We start from the raw sequence: 27,938 nt of genomic DNA, 5'->3' as shown, positions 1-27,938 counted from the left end.
TCTTTTCGACGTCCCGTTTTTATCACGCGCATTTGAATTGCGACCAGTTCGCACAGGAGAAAGACAACGTGTTAGGCGCCATGCCGGTCCAACTCGCTCACGTCGTCGTGGTCCTGTGTGGCCTCTTGTTCGTGGGCTGGTACGCCGGGCCTATAATTGGGAAGATACTGCCCCGCATCGGCTTCCGCGACGGGACCCCCGCGCCGCTACTACTCACTGGCACCGACGGCGGGGCGACGTCTGAAAGCGCAATCAACGCAAGGCCACTACAAGGCAGCGACAGCGTGGCACAAAATAAGAGCTTCGCAAGTGAGTTGTTCCCAAGCATGGGAAAGATATGGGCCTGTCAGGTCACTTAATTAAAGAAAATAGCTTTTACCTCCTCACTTCTACCTCACAAGTTCATACATATTCGAAAACAGAACGAGATTGTCCCGAGGGTGGCTCAGGGATGCTGTGGATTTATTAACTTTGGCGAAGTGTACGATCTATTTCAGGCTTACAACGCTTTCTCTTGACTCGAAACAAGCCGACAATAGCACAGTTTGCACCAGTCTACGACCGCGTGTCTCGCCAGCTCACTTGTTTTTGTGCAGGGTCATGTCCTTAGAAAGACATCGGTGGTTGTCGCGATGCAAGTGTCCTCGCCGAAGCGAACGTCGCTTTAAAACTCGTATTAAAAGCAACTCTTTCTTAATAGAGTTTTTCCTGCTGGTGGACTATTTTAGCGGCCAAACATGGCGCAATTTGTTTGAGTGGGCGAATCAGTACGGAGGGCATGAATCTAATCCTCAATCACGCAGAGCATTGATTCCTATGTCCTAAATGTTGTCTTGGACGGAGTAGTGCGGGCGCAAGTCGTTTACACACTGCCGACGCTTTTCTCACAGGATCATACTAACAATCTATAGATAAGCCTAATTCATTCATTTCTGATGCTGTCAAGGCCCGAAAGCATTGGGATAGAATTGACGATTGTACAGATATATTCATCCAGAGTAGATGGGAAATCCGCTCTGCTGATCTGTAGCTAATCTGAAGCATCGGATATGGAGGCGATGTTGATGACAGAAATGAATTAAAATACATTTTCTCAGACAGGGAGGAACTCGAATGTTGGATGGCGTGACAAAGAGCTGATGTGTTTTTCTGTCGGTTTGGAGCCATGCAATTCCTGAGAGACGAATAATATTGTATACGCCACGAAGTAGCTTCTCGTAGACCACAAGCAAATTCCATGAAGGACAAATATTGGCACCCGGACCAACGAACAACCTGAAGGCCCAAAGCAGCGTATTAGAACTTTAGCCCTTCAGAGTTCGCAACGTAAACCTTTTACTCATGGAGGTTTCAAGGCCGAAAAATGTTGGGAATGTGAATTCATCAGACGAATTGAAGCGAAAATTTATTTTGCCTTCTGCAGTGGTCGTGCGTTCATGTGCCATGGCAGTTTATGGCTCCACTGTTCGAGCGGTGGCTGCCGTAGACAACATTTGCCGGCCGTTGACTGCGTGGTTTTACGAGGCCAGCGCATCGGAGATTCTCGAGCCTGTGCTTCTGCTACTGCTGTTTCTGGTGTCACCACTGGCCGTCATATGCGTAAGGTATGGCGTGGTGTCTGGTTCACAAGAATAAACCGAACGTGTTTATGATCCAGTAAGGGAGCTAATAAACCGCAAGACGTAGAAAAGACAGGCTCGGTGCGTTTTCAGAAGTTCTTAGTTAACGGGGTCTGGCAGTAGTGTTGAAATTATGGCGATGTAATAAAGAATGGAGAAACATTTCCTGCCAGTTGAGATGAGAACTTCATATTGCACTCTTCAATAAATACTGGAGATTTTACGTATTTCTTTGAATGCAAGTACTGAGCTGGAAAGGTCGGGACCAGCTAACGTTGATCCGAAAAATGGTGTCCCCTAAGAGCACTATGATTGTTTTCATTATAGAGGAAGAGTGGATGGATTTTAAATAAATGGCGCTTCGAGAATGAGTGCTGATGGGTAAGGGAAATAGCCTTGGAGGAGCTGAAACAGTTCGTATGCATTGATAGTGTTTAGGCCAGCAGTGTGCAATTTTCACAGTAGATTGCCACGCAGAACGCAACAATGCGTGTACCAGCTTGTTTTCCGGTGTAGCAAATTATTCTGGTTGAGGGGTGCATCGATGGTGCGCTCTTTTCCAACCCCCCCTCGTTCCTAAATAAGTAGCAAATACCAGCGCTACATTTAAAAGAACCGTTGCAATTAATTGTCTTATTTAGTCGGACATGTGAAGAAAACATTCGATTTCTTTTACATCACAAGGGCCCGCGTATTTTCATTTTTGTTCTGTGTACCTGTGGTTTGCCTTAGTTTCCACACTTGCCCGATGTTCTAATGTATTCGCTTGCCGCTGCGGATTCTCACTCCCTTTGTCGCACCCGTCTGCTTAGGCGTTTCTACGCAACCTGGTTGCTTGCTGTCCACTAAATGTAAAACACTCGTCGTATTATCATGGTGCCTGGATTTGATGGTTACGCCAAATGCAGTCTTACTGTTTCCAAGAAAAGCTGTATTGCTTTTTAAAACTTTGCATTTGGAGAACAAGTTAGTTTTGCATTGGGTCTGAATCCGGGACTACTTCCAGTCTAGGACAGTTATGTTGTAAATATCGGGAGAGATTATTGGCCCTCTCGAGCGATAGCCGGAGTAGAAACGTGCGTGTGGAGTAATATCAGATGGCAAAAAGTTGCTGTTACAACGAACGACGGCATAAGGCTTTCTTCGATTGTACGATAGCTCGTCAAAACTGATAAGGTGTAACGTTCCAGTGTTAGTTTTGATGATTGGCTTCTTGAATGAGCGCTTGGTAGAGTGGTTTCAAACTCCCTGAAAAGCCGCTCGGTAATGAAGGCTGATAACATTTTCCATCAATTTTCTCACTGAAGCTCAACTAAACAGTGCTATTTATGCAAGGTCTTTATGAAATCACTACTTCGCAAGTCCCCTTTTGTTGGCTTTTAACGTTCCGGTATGAAGCGAAGGGTGTACTTCAAGCCTCAATTCATATAATCCGAACAAACTTTTTTTGGCAAACAAAATAGAAATCTCTACTACGAATTTTACTGCCTATCGGTAATTAACTACCCCGAATATTTAAGAAAACGAAGGCACAGCTACGCGGTAAGGACGCATGCATCTCAATCTAATTGTTATGAAACTGTAGCCAATAAGAACTAAAATGCCCCGGGAAAACTTTGAAATTATAATTTACATAAATTTTTGGATTGACAAGGCAATACTATAGCTCGCGCCCCGATTAGCCTATTTGTGTTCGAATGAACACCACATCGTCTTGACCACGAACTTCGCGAAATGCAGTTTGTGCAATCGGCTTGTCGGCGAACGGAAGAAGGATGGAGGGGTCGTCCTGGGTCCAGCGTGCGATCATTGCCCCCCTGCGTCCCCCGAGGAATTGTCGTTCAGCTTGAACCATTCTTCAAGTGAAAGTGCCACGATCATTTGGCATGACAGCGACGTCTGCTCGCTAGTTGGTAAGTACAGAAGCGGATTAAGGGATACTCTGACCAGCAACTTTAATCACCACTAGCGGTGAACAAACATGATCGCATCAGTTGTCCGAGGTGTCTGTCTGCGATTCCTTGCATACTCATCGTCTATGTACGCTGAGATAGTTGCCTTTGTCGCCAGAATAATGGTGATCCTCGTTGTTATGCTAATTATCGGGTGGTCCACGGCAAGGCAACGTTTGCTGCCATTTAATCCTTGGGGATTTTAATCCGCGTCAAAGCTATGCCTAGATCCGTGCGAGCTTTCTGGCTCCTTTGGTTCCCTACTTCTCTCTCGGTTAGCAACAACTTGGTGGCATCAAACAATTGTGTCACATACAGTGTCGTAGCGAGAGATGTAGTTGTGGTTTTATTACCGCGACTGCAGTTTTTCATAATGACTCAGTGCGTTAATTACATTACCAGATACCAGTGTGCATGCCCTGTCGCGTTTTCAGACCAGCGGCAACAGACCGAAAACTGTTGCCGGGAACTGCGCTATGAACAGAGACGTGAGCAGCTCTACGAAAGCGCCTTATGTCCTTCCCTATGACTCATTCAGATGTTGCTGCTGTCTAGGGGAGGCGAAGCAAAGTAGGGCATCATGACTCTAATGAGTGCCGACAGTTGGCGCCTCGATGCCAACGCCTTCGTGTACGGGGGTCGCGCGTGAAGTGAGGCACCCCCACCGTCGCGTTGTTCCCATACCGTTATGTGTTTCAAGCTGCTGTTTCTGTGCACGTCATGTTTTGTTGTCCCGGAATAAACCGGCTATATTTTTGTTTCTTGCGTGTCGGCGTCACTTCGTCTGGCGGGCTCAGGCTAGCGAACCCTTCGCCCATGAAGAAGGTTCCTTTAACATTCAACTACTCCCGTGAAGGCCCCTTTCACTTTCGCGTTTTACCGATTCTTATGAAAGAGGGACCAACCACAATTTATTTTTTGTGTAATTTGACTACAAGTTATGAAATACTACGAAATACGGGGACCGTATACGGGTACCGGAGACAATAGCCGAGTTTGAAGCCGATATTGATTATAGGACGGTCGTTTCGTTTTCGGAAGGGAAGTCGGAGCCGGCAGAGCGAGTGAGCGGCGGAAGCAAGCCCAACCCGTGGGCTACTCGTGCGGACAAGTAAAGGGTTTACAGGGAACCAGAAAAGCCTTTGAGTTGCAGAAGTGCGCATTCTAAGCACGCGAACGCTGCCGCACAAGGAGAAGAGCGCTAAGGACAGCTGGATGGGTTATCCGGTAGCATAGCGGGCCGGTGGTCCGGGCCGGTTTTCATTTCATTTCATTTTTTCACTTCATTTAGACTTCATACATGAAAGCCCAAAAAACTGCTTGGACTCGTAGCCAGAGGCTAGTATAGGGTCCAATCTAGGAGTACAAGGCACTAAAACAAAATCAAAGCTCAAAATAAAAGTGGTAAACTAGGAGTACAGGGCATTCAAACAAAATCTAAGGACAAAATAAATGTGGTAAAGAACACTGTGTACAAAAACAATTAGGGCATTACACTGGCATATTTGGTTTGCACACTATAATATACGCATATATTTATGGATATGTGCAATCACGTGTGATCTCGGATTAATACACTTGCATACTTATACACATGTAAGAATACAACAGTGAATATACAACTGTGATACACAAGCAGTTTGAAGTATTTCCCAAGACCTGTTAACCACGATATAAAGGACTTCCAAGTGCAGATCCTATATTCTAGAGCTTTTACCGGTTACGGAGGATCCATTAAGAAGAGAGAGAAAATGTTTTTTAATTTGGTGGGGAAAATCGAAAGCCGATTTTATTTCCTGGGGCAAATTATTCCATATTTTGGCACCGATGAACTGTAGTCGACGTTCTCCATATACGTTATTGGTCGGGGGTAGGTTGTATTTACCGGCTAGGGCATTTCTGGTAGGGCGGGATGAGGAACACAGTATGGATGCATTAACCGGGCGATTATACCTTAATACATTATTCATGGCAATGGCTGTTTTGTGCTGACGCAAACTGTCAATGGGTAAAATCTGAAGTTTGTGAAACAACGGTGCACTCGGTTGATCATGGCTAGAGTGTGTTATTATTCTTATCGACCGCTTCTGTAATTTCCGTAATGGCTCAAGGTATGGGGGTGTATGTCCAACCCCATGAATCTATGCAGTATGATAAATGACAGTGGATGAGTGAAAAGTACAAAATTCTCAATATTTCCTGGTCAAAATAATCTCTTGTTTGTCGCAATGCATGGCAGCCGGAAGATAACCTGGAGCAAACTGAGTTTATATTAACTTGCCAGTGCAAATAGTTGTCAATAACTACACCAAGGTATTTGAATGAGGTGGTACTTTCGAGTGCAAAATTATTTATTTTTACTTGAATACTGTCTAAATTTATCGCCTTGTGTCGTGAATGTATTATCATGTATTTCGTTTTTTTCACGTTTACAGTGAGTTTATTTGACATGAACCAATTCGATATATTTGCTAGTTCAGCATTTGTTTTTATCTCGATTTCTTGCATACTTTCCCCAGTAACTATCAATGCTGCACCATCCGCATACATTAGCATCTCAGCAGAGTTGATAGCCAGCGGTAGGTCATTTACGTATAAAATAAAAAAAACAAAGGACCAAGGACAGATCCCTGCGGGACCCCTGTTCGTAACGTTCTTTTGGAAGAAGTGATGTTGAGACGTCACTTCCGCTAATTGAACGTTCGCGCGCTACGCCGGCAGGTGGAACGTCCTCGAGTAACCAATAAACCAGGCATTTCACAAAGCTACACTCGTATTGCTGTTTCCTCAACAGTAACTATTACACGTTAAGAATATATTTCATCAATATGATATGTTGTTGCAGTTGGCATTGAAGCCCGTTTCACGCATCAATTAACGCTCTTTAAATTTCGGTGACTGTCGCAGAGCCACGTGTTAATAATCTGGACACAAAGCTAGCCGCGACGACAGCCATCCAGCGTTGGGTGCGAACTAGGTTGAAGCCCTGGCTCGCACGTTCGAACCGCAACCGCAACGCTGAGCGCCGGCGCAGCCTGACCGCAGACAGGACGGTGCTGGTGACGTGGCTTTTTCCCATCACGCAAGTTCCGGAAGCGGTGCCGCCAGAAGAATCCTGCGGGTAAATCGCGCTGCCCTGAGCTACGTATCCACGGAACGCGAGGAGCCCATTGCTACAGGCAACAGTGGAGGCGAAGGTGGTGCGCGTAGATGGCACCGCAATCTTGACGGGGATGTGACCAGGGGCGCCGAGCGGAAATTCGCCTGGAGTCCGGACGATTCAGGTAGGCTCGATGGGAAATGGTCCGTACAATTTCTGTGGCAGGCACATTGTTGTTGGCTGTAGAGCTGCGGAGAGATGAGCTGAAAAATGTTCCCTCGTACGAATATCACACCAAATTCTTTTTTTCTGATGGTATTAGAAAGCAGCTACCTCCGTATTAGAAATGAAGCATTGGCTGCAGTCGATTGTAGGGTTTAACGCGCCAACGCAACGCAGGTGATGAGGCGCGCCGCAGTGGAGGGCTCCGGATTAATTTTGGCCACCTGGGGATCTTTAACGTGCGCCGAAATCTCGTACATACGGGCATTCTTGCTTTCCGCCTCCATCAGAAAAGCGGCCGCCACGGCCGGGAACCGAACCCGCGACCTCGTGCTCAGCAGCGCAACGCCTTAGCCACTGAGCCACCGCGGCGGATCGTTGGATGTAGTCACCTGAATTAAAGAGCAAATAGAGGAGAACGATACAGCAGTTTGTATTACACATCAGGCAAATTTGCTGACATGAGGTTACATTAGTTGGTCGCGGGTTCGATTCCCGTCCGTGGCGGCCGTTTTCCTGATGAAGGCGAAAAGCAAAAACGACCGTGTGTACGAGATTTCGGCGCATGTTAAAGATCCCCATGTGGCCAAAATTAATCCGGAGCCCTCCACTATGGCGCGCTTCATCGCCTGCGTTGCGTCGGCGTGCTAAGCCCTACAATCGATCAATCAATCAATCAATCAATCAATCAATCAATCAATCAATCAATCAATCAATCAATCAATCAATCAATCAATCAATCAATCAATCAATCAATCAATCAATCAATCAATCAATCAATCGGTTACATTAGTTACGCCTGCTACCTACCTTTCAGAGTCGGTTCAGTCTCTACAGGGCCTGTAAACGACACGGCCATGCACCGTTCCAGTTAGGTAATGATTGCGTTGTTTCGTATCAATTACAAGTTCATCACTCAAATGTGCTAGGTTATGGCGATACATTTCCTTTAGATTTTAAACGCATTGAAAAACCAGAGTGATTTATAACAAACCATAATAACCACAAACGGGTGAATTACGCACAGTGCTGCCGCTTATTCTTTCTCGGCTGTGGCAGCAGCGGTCTGCATAAAGCACAGCGGTCTGCATAAAGAACACAGACGACTGTGTTCTGCACAGAAAAATGTCCAGTAAAAATGATCAGCTACTGGTACCTCGGTGTCCTTATAAACAGCAAACTAACGTGGTCTGTCCAGACCCAAAAACTTGCAGCCGATGCCTCTAAAATCCTCGGGTACATCCGAAGGTCACTATCATGCTCACCTGCTAGAGTCCGCCAATTGGCATACACCACCTTTCTACGCGCTAAGTTTGATTACGCTTCAGCAATTTGGTACCCCCACCAAACTTATTTGATTAATTCTCTTGAGCCTGTTCAAAATTGTGCCGCCCGTTTTATTTCTTCGACATACGGCTTTCTCCGAGCATGTCAGCTATAATGTCGTCCCTCGGTCTCCCCACTTTTGTTTCTAGGCGGAAAATTGCTAGACGCTGTCTTTTTCATAAACTATATTATACATTTCCCCAAATACAGACCTCATTATTGCTACCCCTATTGCGCTCCTCACGCCGCCTACATAACTCAATGAGCAAGCAGCGTCTGCATGGCTGCATAAATGCATTCAACAAATATTTTCTTCCTATTGCCATAGAGGAGTGGAATAACCTGCTTGAATCTATAGCAACTCAACGCGACCCTAATAAATCCAAGATGTCATTAACAGTACACGTATACAACCAGACCCCATGACCGAACAGCGTGTAGTACAACCAAACCCAGATGTTTGTGTATAGTTTCCATGTATCATATCTCTTGTTCTCCTTTCTCTTTTTATTCGCTGTAACCCCATGCGCTAATCTGATTCCTGTTGACACATCTTCCTCCTATTGGCGCCCCATGTGATGTTTACTCCTTATTTTTTCTCGGGATAACATCCGCTCAAACTGTTGCAGGGATGAGTACAACCCTGTTGTCCGCCAACTTTGCTTGTGTACCCTCCATACTACAGGCTTACCTTTTTATGGATGGTGTTAAATCTGTTGCATTTTCTCCTTCGGTTTTTAAAGCCCTTGTTACCCCATGCGGTCAAACGGCTGTTGGGATGAGTTCTTTCTTGTTGCTCACCAAAAACGTCTCTACCTGCTTTACATGTTGGCTGATGTTTTTCTCTTTGGTGTTCCATTTCTTTTTCCACCTGTCTAGGTTTTCGTTTGTTTCTCCGAACATTTATACCCTGTCATGTTTTTCGCGTTCGCCATTTGTGCAATATTCTTGTTATTGCTGTTGTTATGTTTACGCAATCTTCTTGTTCTTGCTGTTGTTTGTCGTGTTTACGTAGTCTTGTTATTGCTGTCATGCCTTCCCCTTAGTTATCACGGCCATCGCAAGCCCTCGTTTCTGCCCCCTCCCCCCCCCCCTCCCCCTATGTAATGCCCGAGACAGGGCTTTTAAGGGTGAATACATGATGATAAAGCCACAAAAACAGAGCAGAAATGGAAGGCGTATCTGGTGCAACGAGCAAATCACGAAGTGCCAGTCCGTGCTGTGGATAACTACAGTTTTCGTAGTGGTTCTAGACGCCAAGGAAAGAGTGAAAGTGCTAATCTAAACTGTTTCAGGGTCACTTTAAGACGTGTGATGGTTCTACAGTCATTGACAAATGAAGTGTGAGCACGAAAATATGAACAACAAAACCAATGAATATGGATAGTGGGGAACAAATAGCGCCCCACTAGGGGTAAATTTGGAAAGACAGGTTTCCAAACTTTGTTACTGTAATAAAGACACGCGAAAATCTGACTGGAATGGAAATAAATTGCGCAATTTGTGTTTTGTGTCCATGTACGTTCGTAAAACCATGTCAGCCGAAAATCGGAGCCTATATCTTTCTTCGTGTACGCCTTTCTCGTGTTTGATTTTCATTTCTTTACAGTACGAAGGCGAGAGACCAATGCCAGCTCTCCCTCCTCTGCATCCTCTTTTCGGTCACGTCTTCCCGCTGCTCGTGCTTCCTTTCCCCTCGGTGGGAAGCCGCAGCCGGAGGAGACCGATCCCCTGCCGTCGCCCGCACCAGCTGTGTCGCGACAGCAGCACCAGCACGAGCGACTGGTCACAGCGAGACTGCCAGACTTGCGGACGGTCGCCTGGCAACAGCGCCGTCCCTGTCGGGCCTCGACGCTGGTGTTTGGGGAGCTGCTGCAGGAATCCCAACAAAGGCTGCCGGTTTCTTTCGGCGCCATGCTTGAGGAGATGTGAGGGAATATTCCTTACTGTCATACTATTATCACCCCGGGACACTTAATTTTTATTTCTAGTAGCAAGTCACAATCATCGTAGTTCCCATAATTATTTATCATTGGAAGGGTGTGGCTGGTTCGACTGACTGAAGTGACAATTATGAGACCATGATTGTGCTGATTTGAAGCCTTACATCTCTGTTCGGATTTCCTTCCTGACTTCATTCTGGGGGTCTACAGATTGTAAAAAATTGCAGGGCTAGTTTCCGATATCACTGGAATTTGTAGTAACAAAAAGTATGTCAGGTGATTAGTGTATTTATTCTCACGGAAACACGGACACGTCCTTCGTCGGTCAGCTAGCCGCTAAAGGGTGTAACAGTTGGCATCTTATAGCCCTACAAAGGACAGATCATGACTCGTGTTTTCCCTCTTTCTAGATTACACATTCTTACTATCGTTAAAAGATTATTACAGGATTACACATCCTGTCTGTCACGATGCCACTTCTCAAACTTCAAGAATGTCATGCCATCGATTAATGGAGCGGGGGCATCGCTGCCTCTGACGGGAAGCTGGATGGGCTAATTCTTCATTTCATTCCTAGTCAATCAATTGGAAGAGTCGCCCAACGCCAGGTCACGATGATGACGTCGTGCGTTGTAGTCCATTAAGCAGGGCCCTTACGACCGCAATGTTACACCCCGCACCACGCGCTCATGAAGTGACCGACGTGTCCACCGGTGGACAGTCACGATGGGTGGCTGATGCGGGGAAATGCAGCGCACTCCATTGCTTACAATCCTAAAACTCATGCAAGCTTAGAACTCACAAACTTCCGCGATGAACGCCACCTGGATGAGATTGGAAGATAAGAAAGGGACACATCACGCGAACAAAACGAACCCGCCTTACATCGGCCCTCCGCACCCGTCCTAGCCAGTGTCAAGCGCGATGGCCTTTGTATACAACCCCAATATTGGAACTCTAGGCATACGTTTCCAACCATAGGTTTCTGTGGGTGACATTCGACAGGTCGCTCACCTGGTGACCTCATGTCCGCCATCTCACGGAGAAGCTCACATCAATCTCCCGCCTATTCCGTGTGCTCTACATTAACTCCGGAGGTCGCTCGGTTAACTATTTTTTTCGGCTCTACGAATCGCTGTGCGTTGGCCTCATACGCTACAGCATCGCTGTATTGGTTTCTGTTTCTAAAGGATGGATCAAGGCTCTTGAGACCATGCAAGCACAGATGATGAGGACCTGCATTGGTGCCCTGAAAACTACCTCTACTGTTCCAACACTGACGGAATGCCGATGCCTGTCATTCTTGGATCTCGGCACGCAGGAGCTTCTTCGCGAGCGACTGCGGATTGTTGCGAGGCAATGTGATCACCATGTAGCGCCAAATTTGGTCACCGAAGTGTGTGATTTCCTGCCGCAGCATTACCAGCCACCAGCACTTCCTTTTTATTCACACTGGATGTTCCCGGACATGGAAATAGTGAAAACAGTGCCCGGAATTACACGCAAGGATAATATTCCTATCATTCCGCGCTCTTTTACTCTATCGACCCGAATTGTAATTTTAGCATGCCACCTGGAATATCCAAGGCTGATGAAGCAGCACTCCACCTTATGCGGTTGACTGTCGCCTACATGCGATACTGCTGTTACAAAACCGACCAGTCCACTTCGCCACTGTGCCCACAGTGTGACGTGCGTGATGATCTGCAACACCTAATTTGTGATTGTGCGCGATTTAGTACACAAAGAGCGTCTCTCACAGTGGCGCTGGGCCGGCAGCTCTCCGCACGACTAGAACTAAGGGATGTATTAGGTCCCTGGAATTCTTCCAAATGTGCCTCTCGATCGTGCCACAAGATCCTTATTGGCCTACCTAAAAGACAGCAGTCTTGATCAGACTTTGTAAATAGTTGAAGTCGCGTGTTCCTCTTCATCATTATAATAATCGTTGTCAACGCATTCATCTGGCGTGGCAAGCCGGGCAGCTTATCTCGGCTGACATCGCCAGTCTCATTAAAGATTGTTCTCTCTCTAAAAACCCTCAGACAGCGCCATCCTCGTTGTGGGATAGCTAGTTCACTTAAATGAGGCCAGATAGCGTGAGCCGTATCGGGAGAAAGGCTTTCAGCGATTTCTGCAAGGTGCATGATAAAATTAGATCGTGCAGGTGGAACCAAAAGTAAAGAGAGCACGGGTTCGCGAATGTGTTATTTGCTCTTCCGTGTGACTCAGCAGAAATTCCATTTGTACGGGAGGATTTTAGCTCCAGACGACTTTTATAAGTGACTTGAAGGCTGCTGGCTAGGCAATGGCAGAGAAATTCTCTTAAATTCTCAGACCCATGCTCCGTGAACTTTTGACTACACCTGCATGACGACAAGAAGATGGAAGTAACTTATCTTTTCATGTGCATCAAATAGAGGGTGGTACGCAATGCTCGGTACTTTAAAAGCATTTATAACCTCATGATGGGTACAGCCCAAACAAATCTGGGCCAAGTAAAAACACAGGACTCAGCGCTACTAGCATCTGAAAAGTTTAATGGCGATCACGCATACATGTACACATACAATCAAATGCACCGTCATCACATTTACCAGCCGTCATCACGGGTGATAGATTGTTACGGACAATGTGTGATGGTGATGATTGTATGGTTTAACGCGCCGACGCAGGGCAGGCGATGAGGCGCGCCGTAGCGGGGGCTCCGGATTAGTTTTGACCACCTGGGGATCTGCATACAATGTGTGATGAGGGTGGCTTTGATTGTATGTATATGTGTATGTGTGTTTACGATTGTCATCTCTGTCATCTGTTCTTCCTTGTCTAAGATTTGTGTGCGCTGTGCCCATCATGAACCTATACCAACAAGCCTAGTTCGCAATTTTAAATGACAGTTATAACCATTGTCAGTATTTTAAATCATGTCCCAACACTTGCACGCTACCTCTCTTAACATGCACAGGATGGGCGATTGCATGGGTACTTGGAAGTAAAGAAAAACACTTAAAACATACAAATGACGCGACTCCGGGTGTCGCCCAAACTTTCATCATATTTTGTGTGCGTCCGTCATATTGAATAGACACTGGTCAAATCGAGGATCTTTGCTTCTGCAATTTTCTAGTTGTTTAACCTCTCGCTGACTCCACTTGTGCCTCCAGTAAAGAGCATCTGAAAGAAAAAAAAAGCTATGGGGGGCAACTTTTCTTTGTTTGCATAAGGAGCCAAATCACCTATTCGCTTGTCATCTACTTAACAGCAGGGGACTTACTTCATTTATTCCATTTTGAACTGTACTCGGAGTGATTTCGACGAATAATTACGTTTATTTTTCCTTGCTTCAGCGGGGTGGATGGCTGGTGGAAGCTGCACGAGAGCTCCAGCTCGGAAGTCTTCCGCGTGGAAGGTTCTCGAGGTGTGGCCGTGCTCAAGGTCCTCCACTTCGCCTACCTGGTCCGTCATCTCAAGCTTGTCCTCGCCGATGTGCGGATCGCCAGGTACGGGTGGAGTGTCTTCTTATAATTGCACGGAAAGTTATTGAGGCACTACCATAGACAGCCCCGCTTTTGCCGGTCGGTTGTTCAGTCACCGCGGTCGGCTTGTTACCTAGATATAGGGAATAGTAACAAAGACTTAAGTGAATAGGCTTGGGAGTAAAATCACAAAAGAGGGAGTCAGAAAGAGCGTAAGTAGTATGAAAGAAAAACAAGCAAACAAACAAAGCTCCACATAGGAATGCCATGTCCTAGTGAAAGCCTCCCGCTCCAAATACAGGTGTAGCCTCGAGGACGTGCTACAGCATGAAGAAGCACCGCCACCTCCAGGTTTCGCGGAAACTAGCCACGCACGCTAAAGACGGGTCCGGTTATCCGCCATTACCGCCCATTACCCGAGGAATGGTGGGGCTGAGCGAAAATCTCGGGTGGCATGACCACCGTTGCCGTTATAACGGGAATATGCTTTTCGAAGGGGCTACGGCTGTGTGAAGAGCATCCGTAGGGGTCACCCGTCCTTGCAGCCCTTGTTGCCACAATGACCAGTTCCCCATTCGAGTCTGCCTTTACATTTTTCGCAGCGACTTGCACGCACTTTCGGTTTGTGTTGGAATTTGTAGAGGGTTCAGGTTGATCTTGCCCTCTAGGACACCTCATGTGGTAGTGTTCTTTCTTTCTTTCTTTCTTTCTTTCTTTCTTTCTTTCTTTCTTTCTTTCTTTCTTTCTTTCTTTCTTTCTTTCTTTCTTTCTTTCTTTCTTTCTACGGACGCTACGGATGCAGGAGCCGTAGCGTCGGCATGGGTGATGTGTTTACACCGGTTGATGATCCATGATTTGTATTAAACAACAGCCCTCCCCTGAGCATCCTTCATTGCCCGCACACTTCGCAGTGAATGGTCTGTGCTGCATCGATTGGTTAAGTTAATTACCTTCAAAAAATTTCCCCACAGAACTTTCACACTGAATGAGGATACAGATGCAGTGTGCTTTCGATATTGATCACAAATTCCGAGGATATCTGGGGAGACACTCGCGAAGCTTCTTAATAATGAAGTATCCACATTTGGCAGTAACGCTCAGAGGCGTAAAGAATATGACACGAGGAAAGATCCCAATGACTCAGGGACAACAGTTGGTTAGGCATGGTCTTGTTCATGCTAGAGCTACTTTTTACTTGTATGGAGCGAAAGGTCGGTTTTGTGGCATAACTCTGTAATCTCCATCCGAGAGGCCTATCGCCCGCGAAGAGGCAGAAAAATCATAAAAGTACTCGTCACCAATATCATGTTTGCCTTCTCAATATTTTGTGCCTTATTTTCGCCCCGCTAGCTTTAAGAGGGGGCAAGCAATGCCACGTTAAAGCTACTTTATATAAGCCAATTTAAGCACACATGGCAGCCTAAAGCTTAGATTTCCGATAATAAGTAAAAGTTTACAATTGAACGCTGTTAAAGCCTGGTAGTCAGCGGAATGGTAGTTTAAAAACGTGGATTTGTGATGGAATGAACACTACTATATGAGCATCAGAGCAGCTTTAAAAAATTATGCAAGAAATAATGGTCTTCTGCATAACTATTTTCCTCTTCTCACTTCCAGGGCACTGCAGGGTCTTACGAAGAACCCCGAAAACAGCACCGTAGGATTTGCGGAACTGCGGACGTAAGTAGGCAGGCTTATTGCTTTCACACTATATTTGAACCTTGCATTTGTGAATGACAGCACAATGATTCACTGTCGCATGTTGAACTACATAGAGAGGTCAGAAATCAGCCGGCGGTTTACAAAAACTAAACTTCGCAAGAACTTACTTTTGTAACGTAACTTGTAATGATCTTTAAAAGGCAAAGCCATGCAGACAAAAGACGAGTTTGGTCATTCGACAGGTTGCCTCTCGAATTTCCAATTGACACTCGAAGTTTTACATTGGCACGTGTCTTCAATTTCGTGTATTTTCCGCACAATGAAACACTCAAGTGTTTCGCGTTGGAAGCCAGCATTGACTGTCCTCACTGTATGGTACTAAAAGGCCACGTGGAGCTCAGCGCGTGCATGGAGAGAACACGTGGTGAAATGCGACGAAAACAGGTGCAATATGGAAGTGTGCGCGGGCTCAACCCCACCTGAAAGCCCGGGCCAGGTGCGGCCCGCGGGCCGAGCTCCGGTCACCCAACTTACGTTTCACCCGGGCCCTGGCCGGACGTCACATTAACGTTTCCGTCGTGCCTTACTGATGGCCTTGGTTCGATCCGGTAGTGAAGAAATCAGTGCTCTATAATAGCACTGAGTATAACCGTTTGTTACGCGGCATAAAGTTTGAGCCGCGTCGAGCAGTTCGCAGTCCGTCTGCAGGCGCACTTCCACAAAAGTTGGTTTTCCTGTAGATAGACAACCAGTAGATAACGTTTTAGTGGTTAAAAAGTATTTTGTTGTCATAATATTTATTGTATTGGCATGACCAGGCTCGTGACGTGTTCCACTGTTGTGCGTTTCAGAAAGCTATTTGCGCTGCCCACTTGACCCTGTATTTTTTTCCTTCTGGTTTCGTAGTGTTCCCCTCAACTGTGCAGAACCTATGCCCTAAGTAATATAGACATATGATTGCTATAGTCAAGGCAAGTGTGCTCCCCTTTATTCCTGTGTACCGTCCGTCGATGTGTTGTTTACATTCTTACGGTAATGTTCCAAGCAACCAGAATCTTAGCACTTTTGGGCTTCTACAAGTAGGCACATGTAGGATTTCAACAATCGTCTGTGAACAGTACAGCAATTTCCCGGCCTGGTTGCCCCTGCCCAGGCTCAGCGAGGGAAAGGCAATTTCACTGCTTTGACCATCCCGGAAGCTGCGCCAAGAGGGCCATTTCTTTTTCTTAGCCTTGCACCCAGCTTCCCCGACCGGCAGCAACATAGCGTGGCAATATTGGTGCACAATATTTTCCTAAGGTCGCGGCCACGAAGAATGAGCTTAAAGCCTTTTTATTAAATAGAAGGGCAAAAGTGGCGAAAAATTGCAAAGTTCATTCTTCGTTAAATGGACCCGGCAACCCTTCCGATAAGCGACATCACTCTTTCCTTCGCGTCTGGAACCACTGCGAAAGCTATAGTTATCGCCAGCACAGAGCGGCACTGCGTGATTTGCTCGTCGCACCAGATTACGGCTTCCATTTATGCTTTGTTTCTGTGGCTGTATTTTTAAAGTTGCTATCGAAAGGCGTTCATTGCTGCAACTGAAGGAAAACCGGCCAACATTCGCTACATAGGCTTAGTGACATAATTCCAGCTGTCGAAGAACTTCAAAACCGGGAAAGAGAGGAAAATGGCAGCATCTCCACTCCGTCGATGATAGCGAGGGTGCGGAGTTCGGGTACTCGAAATGACATCCAAGTTGCGCCCCGAGTGACATCCGATTTGCGCCCCTACCGTCATTCGATTTGAGCTGTGAGTTGCACCTTCATTATTCCCTAAACGAAACTGCAACTCACGGCTCAAATAGAATTTTCCTTGATTTTCGTTTTATGGTGGTGTGTGCACGGATGGACGCGGACGGACATTGGGAGGTCCTTAAGTACTCCGCACCGTTACAGGCGAGGGAGTAAGCCGTTTGACTCTCGGTTACTAACTCACAGTCGAAGCCCAATGGGTAAGACGACTCGCACTAACTCTGTCTGGTTTACCAGACGCAGGCTCGAATCCTACCAGCGCCTGTGTGAATTTTGCGATTGTAAATGCTATGCGCACGGACGCGGACGGAGACATTGTGCGATCCTACGGTACCCCGCACCTAAAATCCTTTGAGCGAGTTTAAAAGTTATCGATGGGCATAGAGCAGTAATTTTTGGCTGAGGTGCTTTGCGATCCCTTATTCTAAGGACTGGGTGTGTTGGGTGACTACGTTGTGCAAGCATTTAAGATTTGAAAAAAAGTTAAAAAAAGTGTTGCAGGGTTCCTTTAAGAGATAAGTGTAGAACGACATTGACTACATGTTATCGACAACAACGGGCGGTCGAAAGTTTTTGCAGCGAACCGATAACCGTGTTTTCATATTTTGGTTGAGTTGCGCTTCGGGTTCAGCGGGCTCAAAAAATAACGCTTCGGGTTCGGGTTCAGCTGCGGAAAAAATACCGGTTCCGTTCCGCTTCGACACCCTGCTTTGTTTGTAAACGCAGGACATACTGCGTGTGGGACAAATACCCAATTACGATGGCCAATGCCCGCATGAACTACCACAGGCGGAAGAAGTTCTCCGTCGTCGGTAATGGTAGGAAATTTTGATTTCTGGCAATATCCTCTTCCGCGCGGACTTCAGAAGATTTTGTTAGGATGTTCGTTTTTTAAGCCTTGCGATAGATTCCCATACGAGCTAAAAAATTCCGTGAGCATGGTATGGCTGCTACCCTGTCAATGCTTCACTCTTCCCTAAACGCCATAATAAATTGACAGCTTGCCGTCTATGACGTAATCACTATAAATTAGCTAAGTTGACTGTGCCGGCAACTGATTAGGCATCGTTCTCAGGAGTGGATGATTTCACTGAGCTGAACTTTAGAAAAATTTAATGTTGATACGATGAGTACTGTTCCCTGTTTGCCATCTCTGTATTCCCAAGGATTGCGAAATGACCCGTTTTAAAAAAGGGTGGTTAAAATTAGTGGAATTATGACGCCTCGGTGTTCGGGGCTGAGTAGTGCTTTATAATTTCGTAAGTTCATGAAGGAAGTAATGGACAGTCCCCAGTGCTCTAATAACTGACACTAGTAATACTGAAGATATCGATCGCTAAAATGGCGGAAAGCTAGGTTTCCAGCGTTGATGAAAATTATGACGTACCACGTTAGAGAGTGAACTAGCTACAGGTTTATTCAGTAACCGAATTGCCTTTTCAGACTTTGGCATTTTTAGAAGGGTGAATTTTTGTTTTGCTATTTCTTGCAGCCGATCAGGAGCGCTTTCAGCCTTACGTGGTGATGTACATGTCTTTCGCTGGCTGGCCGCTAAACGAGTTTCAGGTAAGATTGTCGCTTCAAGATTGCAGGGGATAGAGGTTATCTGTTTACGTGCTTTGCCAATAGACACGGGAAAAGTTGTCACTTATATTTTCTAGATTTCAAAAAAAAACTTTTGAGTGGTTCCTACCAACCTCACGGACTTGTTAGCAAATTAAAAGGCTATAAATTGAATTATTCTGCTATTGAATGAATATCAAGTAACCCCGAAATAAACAGCCAGTCCGTCATTATCGACCGCAATTAGTTGTTCCCCAGGGTTCGGTCATGGGCCCCCTCTATTTCTCTTTAATTTTACTGTTATTGATAATAGTGCTGGCAGGGAATCTTCGTTCAGAATGTTTGTTGATAACCGTTTAGTTAAATGGGTTACGGGTAATGCTGGCGACTTCAATAATTTGCACTCTAATTTGAGCGCAATAGCATACTGACAGAAGCCAGATATTCGTGTTATTTCTTTTATGATGTAATTTGGGTTATGATTTAAAACAAAAGGCACGAAGCTAAACCGACGTTGACACAGTGAGACACAAAATGACAGATGTGGGTGCTGTGGGTATGTCGCGTGTAAATGTCTGCGTCTCACTTTGTCCATGTCTATCAAACGCCGTACCTTATCTCTTCAAATACGTTTTCCCCCTTTCTAAGAATTTTCGGCATTTTAAAGCGAAAGCTGTCTTGGTGGGACCGATGGCGTCCCGCCAAAAAATAATGCGTTTCCTCATTGACCGGTTGGTCCACCGAAAAATCATAAGATCTCTGGACACACCGCGCTTGTGTTGAACCGGGCTTCGGTTATATAAAAAGAGTTATTTGAAAATCGCGATAAAGAAACGGTTCTAGATAAAAGGAATGGTTCTAGATTACACAGTGCAGGCATCGATCACAAGTACAATAGTATGCCGTTATGTTATAAACCACATATCGGTATCGGCATCAGTCGTATCGGTATGCAGTTAGATCGTTTGTAGATCCGTTTTCTTAGTGCGCGAAAAATCGTCTGATGGATTCGTTCTTCGTTTCCGATTCGGGTTCTTGAAGGTTTCACGACCGACTGGGCAGCAACTTTCACCGAAACTTGGAAGCACTTTCAGCGAAGGTTTCGACGCACTTTTGACGCAGTGGCGATGTTATAAAGCTTTCGCGCTTCCCCCAAGTTTCTTCAGGAAGGGATGGTAATGTTTTTAGATTAGAGAAACGTAAAACACTTTTCGTTTCTGCTTCCCGTCTCATGTGACTTCGCAGTTTCAGAGCGCCCTCCAGCTCCGCTCTGTGGTGGAGCAGGTGGCGCTGACGCTCGCAGTGGCCGAAGCGGCGCTGCACTTTGAGCACAGGGCGCTGACTCCGGGTCACGTGCTCGTGAAGGAGGCCCACGACCAGGTGCTTCCCTTCTGGCTGGACAGCCACGTTCTGTTCGTCGACATGTTCGGCGTACAGGTCACTGTTGTTGACTTCTCAGCCGCTCGACTGCTGCCTCGAGGAGGACCGGGTTAGTTTCGTTATGCCCTCCTGCGCCTCCAAAAGCTGTTCAGAACTTGCTCCTAGGTGGCGCCAAAAATCATGAGTTCTAATCTATGCACTACGGTGCAATATTCAGGTCATAGGAATTGGCTGCTGATGATATATGGCGTGCAAGGCTCGTGTAGCTCGTATTGAAGGTTCCCTTGCGCAGAAAGACACGACGAGAAGATTCACGACACAATCGTTTTGTGGATTGGGTATCGTCTGCTGTGTTGTATCTTTATGCGCAGGTGAACGTATAGAATTTGGTACCTAATAGTCAAAGCCTTACCAAATGAATGAATCATCATCATCATCATCATCACCAGCCTATCTACGCCCACTGCAGGGCAAAGGCCTCTCCCATTATTCTCCAATTACCTCGGTCCTGAGCCAACTGTGACCAATTTATCCCCGCAAACTTTTTTATCTCATCTGCCCATCTAACTTTCTGCCGCCCCCTGCAACGCTTGCCTTCTCTAGGGATCCACTCTGTTACCCTTACTGACCAGCGGTTATCTTGCCTTCGCATTACATGCCCTGCCCACGTCCATTTCTTCTTCTTAATTTCTACTAATATGTCTTTAACACCAGTTTGCTCCCTGACCCACTCCGCTCTCTTCTTGTCCCTTAATGTTACACCTATCATTTTCCGCTCCATTGCCCGTTGAGTCGTTCTCAATTTAAGTTGAACCTTCTTAGTGAGCCTCCAAGTTTCTGCCCCGTAGGTGAGTACCGGTAAGATGCAGCTGTCATACACTTTCTTCTTCAGCGACAATGGTAGGCTGCTATTCATTATCTGAGAATGTCTGCCATATGCACTCCACCCCATTCTGATCCTCCTAATTATCTCTGCCTCATGGTTGGGATTTGGGGTCACAACTTGGCCTAAGTAGATATATTCGCTTACCACTTCCACTGCCTCGCCACCTATCTCAAACTGCTGTGCTGTCCCGAGGTTATTGATCGTTACTTTAGTTTTCTGCATATTAATTTTTAGGCCCACGGTTCTACTCTGTTCGCCCAGTGCGGAAAGCATGCTTTGCAATTCGTCCCCCGAGTTACTTAGCAAGGCAACGTCATCAGCAAATCTGAGGTTACTGAGGTATTCTCCATTAACCCTTACTCCCACCTGTTCCCAATCCAACGTTCTGAATACTTCTTGTAAGCATGCTGTGAATAACATTGGAGAGATTGTGTCTCCTTGTCTAACACCCTTCCTTATAGGTATTTTACTGCTCTCCCTATGGAGGATGATGGTAGCTGTAGACCCATTGTAGATATCCTCTAGTATTCTTACATAATGTTCATCTACCCCCTGATTCCGTAATGCCTGAATGACTGCTAGGGTTTCGACCGAGTCAAATGCTTTCTCATAATCTATGAAGGCTATATATAGGGGTTCAGTATACTCTGCGCACTTCTCTATCACCTGATTGATCGTGTGAATATGGTCTATTGTTGAATAACGTTTACGGAACCCTGCTTGTTCTTTAGGTTGACTGAAATCTAAGGTTGCAGAGATTCGGTTAGCGATTACCTTGGTAAATACCTTGTAGACGACTGACAGTAAGCTGATCGGCCTGTAATTTTTCAAGTCCTTCATGTCGCCTTTCTTATGGATTAGGATGATGTTCGCGTTCTTCCAAGATTCCGGTACCATTGCGGTCATTAGGCATTGCGTATACAGGTTTGTCAGTTTTTCAAGTACAATTTCTCCGCCATCCTTCAAGAGGTCTGCTGTTATCTGATCCTCACCAGGTGCTTTGCCCCCTTTCATTTCTTTCAAGGCTTTCCTTACTTCTTCGGTCGTTACTGGTGGGATGTCTATCTCCTCTGAACTACTGTCTCGTTCGGCATTATCCTGTATGTCCCGGCTACTGTACAGATCCCTATAGAACTCCTCGGCCACTGTGACTATTTTGTCCTTATTTGTGATGACATTGCCTTGCTTATCCTTAAGTGCATACATCTGATTTTTCCCTACGCCAAGACGTCTCTTCACTGCTTTCAGGCTACTTCCGTTCTTTACAGCGTATTCGATCCTCTCCATATTATACTTCCGTATGTCAGCTGTCTTACGCTTATTGATTAACTTCGAAAGCTCGGCTAGTTCTATTCTGTCAGCTGCGGTGGAGATTCTCATGGTTTGCCGTTTCCTGATTAGATCTTTCGTCTCCTGTGAGAGTTTACCAGTATCCTGTCTAGCCATAGTGCCCCCGACTTCTACTGCACACTCCGTGATAATGCGTGTATGGTTGTCGCTGGCTTCTGGTGTCGTAAGCTCGGCTTCCTCGTTAAGGGCGGAATATCGGTTCTGCAGTGAGATCCTGAATTCTTCTACTTTACGTCTTACTGTTAGCTCATTTATCGGCTTCTTTCGTACTAGCTTGTTGGGGTCCCTCCTCAAATCTAGCCTAATTCGAGATCTTACCATACGGTGGTCACTACACCTTACCCTTCCGAGCACTTCCACATCCTTCACGACGCCAGGGTTATCGCATAATATGAAGTCTATTTCATTTTTGTGCTCCCCATTCGGGCTCCTCCAGGTCTACTTCCGACTCTCCCGTTTACAGAAGAAGGTATTCATTATGCGTAGGTTATTCCGTTCTGCAAACTCAACTAGTAGGTCCCCCCTGCTATTTCTACAGCCCAGACCATAGTTCCCAACTGCCTTCTCTCCAGCCTGATTCTTGCCTACTTTAGCATTGCAGTCCCCCATAACTACGGTATACTGTGTTTTTACTTTAGCCATTGCCGATTCCACATCTTCATAGAAGCGTTCCACTACTTGGTCGTCGTGGCTGGATGTGGGAGCGTAGCCCTGCACCACCTTGAGCTTGTACCTCTTATTGAGCCTAATTACAAGACCTGCTGCTCTTTCGTTAATGCTATAGTATTCGTCTATGTTGCCAGCTATACTTTTATTGACTAGAAATCCCACTCCCAGTTCTCTTCTGTCCTCTAGACCACGGTAACATAGGGCGTGTCCATTTTTCAGCACCGTAAAGGCTCCGCCTGCCCTCCTAACCTCGCTAAGCCCTATTACATCCCATTTAATGCCCTCTAATTCCTCGAACAACACCTCTAGACTTGCTTTGCTAGATAAGGTTCGCGCGTTAAACGTTGCCAGGTTCAGATTCCATTGGCGGCCTGTCCGGATCCAGGGATTCTTAGCACCCTCTGCTGAGTCACAGGTCTGACCGCCGCCGTGGTCAGTTGCTTCTCAGCCGCTGGGGACTGAGGGCCGAGGGTTAGTTGGCGTATTCATGGGAGGTTGTGGCCGTTACTACACCAGGGTGGCCAATCCTGCTCTGGTGAGGGGGTGCATTACCGGCAATGGTCGCCGGGGCCAGGCCGCACCCCAAGCCCCTTTGTGCAATTCCATCAATACGCGGATTTTTTTTTTCTTTTTATCCGGTGGGAATTGTCCGGCACCGGGATTCGAGCCACGGTCCTTCTGCACGCGAGGCGGGTGTTCTACCTCTACGCCATCGCTGCATCTCTGAATGAATGAATATTGCTCAGTTGTTGCGGCTGGCTTGACCCTATTTGAACGCAGAATGATACGCTCGTTGTATATGCGGTAACTCCCTTAATACTGGTATACCAAGATTAGTCAACGCTGTGTAACATTACTTCAGGACCTTTTTAATTGTGTTCGATACAATGCAGTCATGCAAATTAGAAGCTGGCTTGTCCCCCGTGAGAGCTCAAATGCGTGATAACCGAAGCTCAAAATTGTAAAGACGCTGTGACGCACCTTACGCCTTCTACCACGCGCTGTCAAAGCAGTAAATTTGGCTTTCATATCAGCAGCTGCTGGCGTTTTTGTAGCAGTAGTTGAGTGCATGATTTACTCTGCTGTTTGACCGCTGTGTTCAGGCACCGAGCCTGTGTTCGCCGACATGACGAAGATACCAAGAAGGAAGATGGACGACCTTGGAGACACCTTCGCCAGTGTCTACAGAGTGGTGAGGTAAGAAAATATAGTACTGCGTTTATGTAGCTATACTGTGGCTCCTTGGGATAATCTGTAGTTTTGCCTTTTGGCAGGCAGCTATAGACGCACTGGTACAACTATATATAGTGCGTTGTATTCGTATCGGGGCGTCTTACAACATGCAGCTTTATTAAGTCAGGTTTCAAAAGAAAAAGCTTGCAGAACATTGAAAGTAGCGGTTGGTTTACATTGCATTAAACTTTTTCGTCATAGAAATACATCTCAGAAAGGACAACATTGCCGAAGAAAACGGGAATGAAATGAAATGAAATGAAAAATTGCATTGGTTTATCATGAGGTCGACAGGCGATGAGGCGCGCTGCCGCGGACGGCTCCAGATTAATTTTTACCGCCTGGGGATCTTTAACGTGTACCGTAATTTCGAACACAGAGACGTTTGATCTTTTCGCCTCCATCATAAAAGCAGCTGCTGTGGGCAGCAATCAAACCCGCGTTCTTTGGTTCAGTAGCACAATGCATCAGTCGGCGAGTTACCGACAAAAACGTAACACAACAGTAATTATTTTTGTCATAATAGCCTGTCGCTCTTCACGCAAACCATCAAAATCATTCACGAGTTCCTTTCCCTTACACGGCTATATAATCAATAATTTTGTTCGTTAGCTCTGTAGGGGCTCTGTATAATGGCGAGCCCTATGGACAAACTGTTTAAGACTAAACTTTAAGACTATTTATGGTTTTTATACTTATTGGTACCGTGAATTATGTTAGTCAAGTGTGACGTTTTGTTATATTTTGCAGTTTAACACGTATTATGACTATTCAGCAGAAGTCTAGAATTGTAGTTTTTGTGTAACCCGGAGCTAACGTAATGACGTCACCCATGGCTCGCGTAGCTTTCATTCCATCTCAGTCTTAATAATGTTAATTTGCATCATGGTTGAGATAGACTTCTGTCTCTTAACGCACAAGTTTTACAAATAATAGTGGTATCAAGCCGCTCCGGTGGACATGCCGCGGTGACGTCATTACTAACAACGGCAAATCGGTATTCCGTGGTCGTTTACAGTATGGTTATCGTAGATATCAGAGAGTGACTTGAATACCCTTGTACGACATCCGTAGTGATTGTAGTCGCGAGGAAGCATTCCGTTTTACTAGAACGTTTGTGTCTTCTATTATTTCGTACTTCGGCTACAGTGTGACCTTTACCAAAGAGCCAAGCTTTTTCCAGTGATCAGACATAAATAATATGAGTAATGTGCAGCAGGTTTCTGTTGACCGGAGTTTAGTAACTTTAAACAACGAAACTTTTAGCAAGATAAACAAAGTTAAAATAATTAACCGATTATACTAATTGCTACGGCAAATCTAATAAATCTACTAGTGATTGCTCCGTTTCTGAAAGCGACATCATAAATTACAATGAGTATAAGTACTTGTTAAAAATTACGCTATTTGTCTAAAACCATATCTATTTCGTTTTTTTTTTGGTCGTATGCTTGCGTGGTATTGACACATGACATTAGGCCAGTGCTTTTTTGTTGTTCTTTCAGTTCAAGGCCGGAGATGCGTTCACCAGATTGTTCCTTTACATCAACGTCACTGTTTTGCAAACGTTTCCCCTGCTCAGGTGTAGTCTAGCCTAATGGCGGCTTCCCCACTGCCGAATTACAATGAAAATAGCCCTGCAATAAGCAAGAAAAGAAAATAGATAATAAGTTTATTGTTGTTCACAACGTAGCGTGTGCACCCAAGTTTCGTTGTATGCTCCCAATCAGCCAGGAGCCCTCGGCGTTCTATCCGTGGACCAACCTGGCGTACCTGGAGGAACTGACCGGGACGCTGGTTCAGCGGTACGAGGGCCACCTTCCTGCGGACCCGGATGACGCGGCTGAGCAGCGGGCGTGGAACGACGTCCTGTTATGGCTGGAAGAGATGCCGCAGTACGCCAGTACCAGAGACTTCGCGGTGGACGTGGTCGCGCACAGTGCTCGCCGCACGGCCTCAGGATACGACGTCACTACGATGTAGGCGTGGCGACATACTCATCAAATGAAAATACGCGAGCATGCCAGAGAATTGTGTATATAGGAAAGGACGCAAATATCCATACAAAGCACAATTATCAAGCGACGAACTCGAGTAGACAAAATCACGCGGTGAATTGTTTATATCTATTTCTAAGTTTATATTTCGGCCGTAAGTTCCTAGGCTTTTTTTCGGTGTGGTGTGCTTATTTTTCTCGAAGATGGTGACAATTAAAATTATGATGGTATTGAGAGTGGTGGTGCAGTTTGCTTGGATACAAAAGCTTACCTGTGGATTTGAGGCTATCTGTATAAAGCTTTCATATATGTACGTCTTGGTATCTCTTGCAGTAACGTTGTTTGTCAATGTTACTGTTATAATGTTTCGCTTTTTGTAGTTGTAATTACTTTCTCCACATTTGTTTTTGGCAACCCATATTTCTTCCTGAATGCGATAACTCGTTTTCCGCGGGGAAATGACTGGACTCTGTTACCTCTTCCATTATATAACTCTGGCATTTCTTGAGGCGATCCTACGTTGGGATTCTGTGAACCCATTACCCAGTTTGCACATGAACATGTCTGGCTGTGCTTCCTTCGCCCTTCATAGTGGAAAAATGGTGGTCAAACGAATGAGATGATGGTCCAGCGGAGTGGATACCAATTGTTCGATAATGGGCGAATCACACTCTTGGGGCGCTTGATTTTCTCCTCATACTCATTCCCCCCTGTGCTATGGAGGGGACTAACCTGGACGCCACTTCACATGAGGAACGCTGTTCTAGCCATAAATCATCTAAGCGGTGCCACGTATTAGGATATAATGAACCTGCAAGTTATAGAATACGGTGACAGTCATGGATCCATTGCTAACACCACTCTCTCCTCCTCCTGATGCAAGGCATAGTCCATAATCATACTTTAATTCTTCACTCTTCACTCACATGATAGGAGTCAATATTTATGGAAGAGTGAACATTTCTGGCTGCATTTGTCTACATTGACGACGAGGGTGACGGACCGGAAAAATTGTGGCCGGGGCGTCATTACCAACTTTGGAGTAAAAAATGGAAAAAACGGCATAAAAGATAAATGACCGTTGCGCGCTGACCTAAGATAGTCACCAAACATTATTTATTTCCCAGTAGCTCAATGAACCTTTTTGAATTTCAATAGATCGTTAGGATTCAGTAAGTTGCCGCCTTCTTTGTGTTGTTTACAACTAACACAACCACCTCTCTTTATGATCGTTTTTTACCTAAAGAAGCGTTGAGAAGAATTCTTTGGAGTTATTAAGCTTATTTATTAAGCTTATTATTAAGTTATTAAGCTTATTTATTGCACGCCATTTGCCAGTTCAGGTCAAACAAATGTCTCCACTGCCCCGGCGAATGCGGATTCCCCTACTGTATCACATATACCTGCAACAATGCGGAATTCGTCCTTGAAATTATCAGCCCACTTCTTGAGCGAACGGAAAGTCGTCCTGTCCAGCCCGGACCTGAACGACTAGGTTATGCTGATCACCAAGGCTCGGGTTAGAGCGCAAGACTCTGGTGCCTTCGACTGAGGGCGCCACCATCTCAGTAAACAAACTTTTGCTCTATTGCAATAAAGGTTATTTCTCCACCTGACGGAAGTCTACAGCCACGGTTCATCACGCGGGATTCTCAGGCAATGGCAGGGCCCACGCACTTGCGCAACAATCCGCAAGGGACTCAACTGGGCACAGCTGCGTCACCCGGGCTTACCGCTCCCGTCTGAGCATGGACATCCCCCTGA

General features: G+C 45.9%; 2 protein-coding genes across 2 annotated transcripts; both read left to right on the top strand.

The window, feature by feature from the left end:
- The first annotated feature begins 80 nt into the window (after nt 1-80).
- Nucleotides 81-18,710, top strand: LOC144160136 (uncharacterized). The gene is made up of 7 exons (XM_077691737.1): nt 81-309; nt 6,595-6,855; nt 9,829-10,147; nt 13,510-13,662; nt 15,256-15,318; nt 17,823-17,914; nt 18,589-18,710. The coding sequence occupies exons 1-7, from the start codon at nt 81-83 to the stop codon at nt 18,693-18,695; spliced, it is 1,224 nt and encodes a 407-aa protein (XP_077547863.1). The 3' UTR covers nt 18,696-18,710.
- A 490-nt stretch (nt 18,711-19,200) lies between these two features.
- LOC144160135 (uncharacterized) lies at nt 19,201-26,353 on the top strand. The gene is made up of 4 exons (XM_077691736.1): nt 19,201-19,215; nt 19,905-20,148; nt 24,048-24,141; nt 25,908-26,353. Exons 1-4 carry the CDS (start codon nt 19,201-19,203, stop codon nt 26,158-26,160), a joined length of 606 nt encoding a protein of 201 aa, XP_077547862.1. The 3' UTR covers nt 26,161-26,353.
- Nucleotides 26,354-27,938: the final 1,585 nt, after the last annotated feature.

The sequence above is a fragment of the Haemaphysalis longicornis genome, unplaced genomic scaffold, assembly GCF_048455015.1.
Source record: "Haemaphysalis longicornis isolate Haplotype H1 unplaced genomic scaffold, Haemaphysalis longicornis Haplotype H1 scaffold_10, whole genome shotgun sequence".
Lineage (NCBI taxonomy): Eukaryota > Metazoa > Arthropoda > Arachnida > Ixodida > Ixodidae > Haemaphysalis > Haemaphysalis longicornis.
The sequence above is the reverse complement of the archived record's forward strand: the minus strand, read 5'-3'. Positions and strand labels throughout refer to the sequence as shown.

Excerpts from the sequence above, each read along its gene's own strand:
- LOC144160136 (XM_077691737.1), top strand. The coding sequence starts at position 81 with ATGCCGGTCCAACTCGCTCACGTCGTCGTGGTCCTGTGTGGCCTCTTG. Across the intron at positions 6,856-9,828 it reads CTGGAGTCCGGACGATTCAG|TACGAAGGCGAGAGACCAAT; the intron begins GTAGGCTCGATG and ends ATTTCTTTACAG. Across the intron at positions 13,663-15,255 it reads GCCGATGTGCGGATCGCCAG|GGCACTGCAGGGTCTTACGA; the intron begins GTACGGGTGGAG and ends TCTCACTTCCAG.
- LOC144160135 (XM_077691736.1), top strand. Across the intron at positions 20,149-24,047 it reads GCTGCCTCGAGGAGGACCGG|GCACCGAGCCTGTGTTCGCC; the intron begins GTTAGTTTCGTT and ends CGCTGTGTTCAG. Across the intron at positions 24,142-25,907 it reads AGTGTCTACAGAGTGGTGAG|CCAGGAGCCCTCGGCGTTCT; the intron begins GTAAGAAAATAT and ends GCTCCCAATCAG.